Source organism: Triticum urartu, unplaced genomic scaffold (assembly GCF_003073215.2).
Source record: "Triticum urartu cultivar G1812 unplaced genomic scaffold, Tu2.1 TuUngrouped_contig_6738, whole genome shotgun sequence".
NCBI lineage: Eukaryota > Viridiplantae > Streptophyta > Magnoliopsida > Poales > Poaceae > Triticum > Triticum urartu.
Genome location: NW_024117523.1, coordinates 917 through 6,892, shown reverse-complemented (window position 1 = coordinate 6,892; position 5,976 = coordinate 917). Strand labels below are relative to the sequence as shown.

Here is a 5,976-nt window from a genome sequence, read left to right as displayed (position 1 = left end):
GTGGGGACCCGCATCATGCACAGAAGCCTGCATGCGGCGCTCTCATCACGGTACACACGCGAGTGGAATCGAACGGTGGAGTGGGCGGCTGATGCCACGCAAGAAATCAATCGGTTGATTATAACCTTTTCCCGTTCAATTTTAGTGTTCGGGTTCGTAAGAGAATGGTACTGAAACTGAAACGTTTGCCATCGCGAGGTCGTCGTTGAATTTCCTCCATGGACTTGCGATGCATTGCTGCTGCCGCTCTTGGCATTCAAAGCTAACTGATACGTAAGTCAAGGCCGATTAATAACAGTCGTTATATACTGCCGATTACTGTCTAATATCTTCATCCAAAATGCACACCGAAAAAAACTAGAGCATAATGCTACTGCATTGCATAGCATAAAAGAATTATCATGAAGGCAGGAAGCCTGCATACCCCATTAAGCATCTTCAATATCCAAAATCAGAACAAGAGAGTGAATCCAAGTGGCGCTCAAGCAAAACCAACAACACAACGAAGCAACTGCTCACACCCTATTGAGTGAGTCTAACACATAATTCTATCTCCGACAAAGAGCAAAAACAACATTGTAAATCCTTCTCAGCTCAGGATCACCTCTCTTCTTGATCAAACTGTGGGCACACCTAGCATTCCTCGTGCTTTAGCCAACCCCAGCTGAAGCATCCTCGGCGCACTTTCTTTTTTGGAGCCAGATTCCTGGGCCTCGATCTCTAAGGGCTTAGGGCTGCGGCTACCTGACCCTTTGCTCTCGATATCATCAGTTCCCGTGTCGCGATCGGCTCCACCATGGGCGACGTTGGCTTCAGCTCCACCATGGGCACCATTGGCTTCAGCTCCACCATGAGCAACATTGGCTTCAGCTCCACCATGGGCGGTGGCCTTGAATTGAACCAGTATAATGGTCAAATTCTCCTTTGAGCCCTCGCGCAGGCATGAATCAAGAAGTTTTTCATAGATGGTTCCCGGATCTTTCTCCTCCTGCGTTGATCACGCAATATGTCAGAAGCAATAGGAACGACAATTCCATGAGAAAATGAAAATCAACCCAGGCATAGAATATATAATAGGTACCAAGTATTAGCATGCGTGGAGTCATTCCTTGAACAACATTATGCTACCCAATAAATTTTTCTTCATCCAGTAGGATGTTTATTTTAAATACAGTATCACTCCTAGTTACAAGCAGATTTTTTTTAAGAAGAAAGAAGACTCACCGATTGCAAGCATTGGTGTACAAAATTAACCACCTGCCGACTTGTCATGACATCCCTGCAGAAAAAAAAACAAGAAGTGTGTAACTTTGTTATGGTAATATATAGTACAAACGAAATTATATTAGTACGAAACAAGGGAACAAAATTATGTCCCTTTGAAATAGTGGCTGCATATCAGATCGTGGTGACTGGTAAGGTGGCCTTGCTCACTTATTAGTTTTAGCATTCTTCTGAATGAAAAGAAAACTTGGCACAACTCCTATTGGAATAAATCTTTCATTAAGCACTAAGTTGGTTAAGAAGAGGAAGCAAACATACCAATCTGTCATCTCCAAATAGAAAATCAACATTGTACGGAACCATCAAATTTAATTAATTCTGTACACACTACAGAGAACTAGTTAACCTAGGAATTGGCAAATGTTGCTTCTTTCACTAACTTGAACTCGGGAAACAATTTAATATCCTACAGTTCGAGAAATGGAAAACTGAATTCCACATCACGATGAAGAAACTCAGACCATTGTAGTAAGTACCAGGCAGATCAAACTTAACTAAACCAAAATGTTATAAACATCTGGTGATAAATACTAATGAAGCCTACCATGAAACAAGCACGAAAAAATAGTAATTGGGAGTAAGTTCACTATAGATCAAGTATTGTACTTAGAATTAAGTCATAATGAAACAGCCTCTTATGTTATTTTTAGCTCAGACTTACCAGATACCTGCACTTGCTATAACAAAAAATTGAGTATCATTTGTTATCGGCACCTAGAAAAACAAAAGATCATTTCCATAAGACCACACCTATCAGAAACAAATGTACACAGAGCTTAACCAATAGAGTTGCAAACGTACATCACATATGTCTGGACAACATGTCACCATTTGATCTTGACGCGACAAAGTCAGGTCCTGCTTGAACTGAAAATCACCTGAGATGTATGAAGTCAAAATGCCCATCAGCAATGAATAGATTGTACACACAAATGTCAGCGAAATAAAATAAAGAATATACCAATCGATCTGGATATGTGTAATATTCCCTCAATGCGATGGATGCCCAACTTCATGTCAGCCATAACTTTCTTTGGGATATCATCCATGCGCACTTGTCCTCCTGCCTTTTCAATTCTCTTCCTTTCATGTCGGTAGTTTGGTTTGTGATCCATCGAGAGATCAATTGCCTTGCCATAAAAATTTGATGTAGGAAAACTGTCAAGCACCACTTGAATGCCTTGATTATGACATAATAGTATTGCCCCACATGACCGTTCACTATACCTGACCATTCCTTGAGATCACACAACGGGAATCGCCCACATTTGCAACATAGATACGGTTGCCCCTGATGACAGCCACGCATGCTGTGCTTCCTTCATGTAGAGGGGGCAGATAAGGTGCCTGAAGAACAAATTCCAAACTGAGATACACTACGCAAAAGAGTCAAAACCGAATGGAAAATTAGGCTATAAAGAAAGAAGCAGCGAGTGCCGCCATCAGGGAGGGAATTGGTCGATGTGCCCTTCGATAAAAGAAGCAAACAATGTAACGTCAAAATCAAACACAGGAAAAGGGTTATTTGTCATGCGGTATCTCCGTTTTAAAAACATCCAGTATCACCTTGGGGAGCCAGTTAGCACCACAAACATCAGTCCATAGCCACCTTATCAAATTTCTGATGTCAGGAGAATAAGCCAAGTCCCTCCTCCATTCATCTGATTCTTGCAACTTCTCATCAATGCTGTAACAAGCATACAATAATTGCATTTTCAACATCAACACATCCAACGAGAAGTAACTTATTTAGCAATTGCATCTATGTAGAGAATGGGTACAACATTGGTACTTTCTCAAACACCAACATAGCATTGTCCCGTCCACCTTTCAATATTGTAAAGGAAGTGCATATATATGGGTGCCAATTATGTGAACATATATGTAGAGACACTTAACGATGTCTCTTGTGTAGGCCATATTTGATCATATTGTGTAATGAAATTTCAAATATTTCCATTTTATAGTTAAAATCTATAATTGTTTAAATGTCATGCCTCTGCCGATATCGTAAACGCCCCAACACATGTTCCATATATGGCTCTCCATACTTGCCTAAAATGTAGAGTACATGATTTAATCATCTAAATAACCTGGAATACACATTCTTCAATGCGCCAGGCAGATTGAGGACATAGCTTGGATCCTTTTTAAGCTCTTCATGAAACTTCCTCGAACAATAAGATGCTACTTCCGCTCCTAAGAGAAAAAAGATTCAACTCAACAAACATACATAACAGAAAACAAGGGTTGAATCAAACACACTCATGTACAAACTCATGCAAAACAGTGTAAAAATCATCACAAGCTCATGTGTGATACAGTAATAGAAAATGTGTGTATCGCTGTACAGAAAACTCACTGAAGTTCTGAGCATAGTAGTGCTAACATACCACCCTCCAACTCCTTTCCCAAAAACAGATCAAATAAATGTTTGGCCCCTCACAATTTATATTTAATTGACAGCTCATAATTATAATAAATAATGCACATTCAAAGCATATGCATGAATAGTGTAATACACAGATGCACATGAAACGTATCTTTGGATAACTATTAATTCTATTAGATTACTATAATAACTTCTTTTATTATGTTCTAAGAGTATCAGAATAGATATCAAACCTCCATGGCCATCATAAACACCAAAGAATAATGTGGGCGCATAATCAAGTAGATGTACGTGAGATGCCCACTGCAAACAAGACAGGTAAGAATCAAATTCAATACTGTAATGGCAAACAAAATCGATAATACATAGACCTATCATCTCAATGATTCTCTAAAGTACTGAATTAGAACTTACAGTAGCTTCCATTTCATCACGGCACCCTTGCATAGATGATGCCCCATACCTGGTTACGTCATTCTCTGCTCTTCGAGTACGCTTATATGTTATTGCCTTCCCCATTGCCGGGTCACACTGCTGAAAGATTCAGTACAAAATATAACATGGAAATCCTTATCAGCGAAAACTAATTACTTGTAAACTAAATGTACTAACACAACTTGGATTTAAGAGCCCCTGGGTGGATATAATCAGAAAAAAATGCATAAACAGTACACAATTCAGGGCTTTCACCGAATATAATCCAGCTGAATCAAACTAATACATGATTTACAGTCAACATCGCCAAATAACTCAGGCCGGCACACTCGAAGTGAGAGTAGAACTAAGCCCAGAGTTTGGAAGAAGAAACCAATATAGAACAAAGGAACCCTCTTTTGGATGAGAAGGATCAGGCATATTGAAGATCAAGGAAGAAAAAACAGGGGGATGGATTGAGGACTTCAATTAGCAGTATGAGAGCGGAAGGACGAACGGAGCGGGCAGATTGGGAACAAAGGAGAGTGCGAATCCACATGCTGCAAAGGGGGAAAACCGTGATTTTTGGACACCATAATAGTCTAGTTGCCCTTGCCACGAACAACGGCAACAGGAGCGATAAGGGGATCCAGTTCCAATGGAGAAGCGCGTAGGAACAGAGATCCCCGTTGTGCTCGTGACACTCCAACAACGAACCCACAATGAGCCGCCGCCCCAGGAACTAATAGAAGATTAGAACCCACCAGAAAAAAAAGATGCGGAAGAGAGCGAAACGGGGATCGACGGTGGATTCCGGCCGCTCTGTAGCCTCCTCTTCTCCCGGGAACTCGCCACCGAATGCAAGATGAAAAGCAGCAGCAGCAGCAAAAAGGAACTAAATAGAATGGAAGAGAATGAAATCACCACGGAGTTTCGGTGCTGTTTAGCCTCCCCGTCCACAAACTTGAAAAGGTTAACGCATCGCAAGAAACAGGCGATAGGAACAGGGGTTGGATCCAAATCTTCAGGCAAAAAGAAAAGAGGTAATATCACTGGTAGTCACTAAACTTGCGTTGGATGTGCAGTTTAGTGCTACAACTTTAAAAATACGGATTTCCGATCAGTTAACTTGCGTCTAGGTTCATATACGGTCACTCTCGTTGACTGCCCGCGTATTTACCGATGACATGGCATGCCACACAAGCAGAGGCCCACTGTCAGTGACACATGCCATTTCAAGGAGTCGCATGCATGGTGTTTTTGCACAGACCTCCCTGCACTCATTTTCTTTTGCACAAAAATGTCCTTGCTGACAGTGGCCCCACCAAAACCCGGTCACCAGCGTGTTTATATAGCGTGCGTCGAGGGCGGGAAATAACACTGTGGCGAGCGGGCTAATGGCGGGAAATGGCTTTGGAAGAAGTACTGGATGGCGGGAATGAGCTTGCGAAAGTGGGAGTAGTCACGGGTGTCGCCGGCGCGTATCTCTTACATCTGTCAGACGTACGGGCGGCGGAGCAAAGGAAAGAGATGGTACAAATAGTTGGTACAAAAGACTTGAGTACACGTAACTGAACAAATTAGTCTCACTGCCCGAGTGGCTAGATGGTGTGGGTTGTTGCTAGCACGGTCTGGGTTCGAATCCCAGGCCACTCATTTTTTTGGTTTATGACTGAACATATCTGAAGAATGTATTTGAGCATAAAAATGTCAGTAAAACAATGAAAAAAGCAGGCCACTTTTTTGGGCATATGACAGTAAGCATATGTGCAGACTCAGTTTAGCTTATGGCTATGAATATATCTGCAGAATGTATTTGAGCATAAAAATCTCAGTAAAACAATTCAAAAAGCAGACCACATGCCACTTTTTTGGGCATATGACAG

At 41.5% G+C, this 5,976-nt stretch overlaps 1 protein-coding gene across 1 annotated transcript; it reads right to left on the bottom strand.

Annotated features, from left to right (window-relative positions):
* Positions 1–539: 539 nt before the first annotated feature.
* Positions 540–4,524, bottom strand: LOC125531031 (probable protein phosphatase 2C 21). The gene is made up of 10 exons (XM_048695441.1): positions 4,091–4,524; positions 3,910–3,979; positions 3,378–3,483; positions 2,851–2,971; positions 2,512–2,631; positions 2,246–2,414; positions 2,086–2,162; positions 1,946–1,998; positions 1,225–1,279; positions 540–988 (listed from the first exon to the last, which is right to left on the bottom strand). Exons 1-10 carry the CDS (start codon positions 4,193–4,195, stop codon positions 617–619), a joined length of 1,248 nt encoding a protein of 415 aa, XP_048551398.1. The 5' UTR covers positions 4,196–4,524; the 3' UTR covers positions 540–616.
* Positions 4,525–5,976: the final 1,452 nt, after the last annotated feature.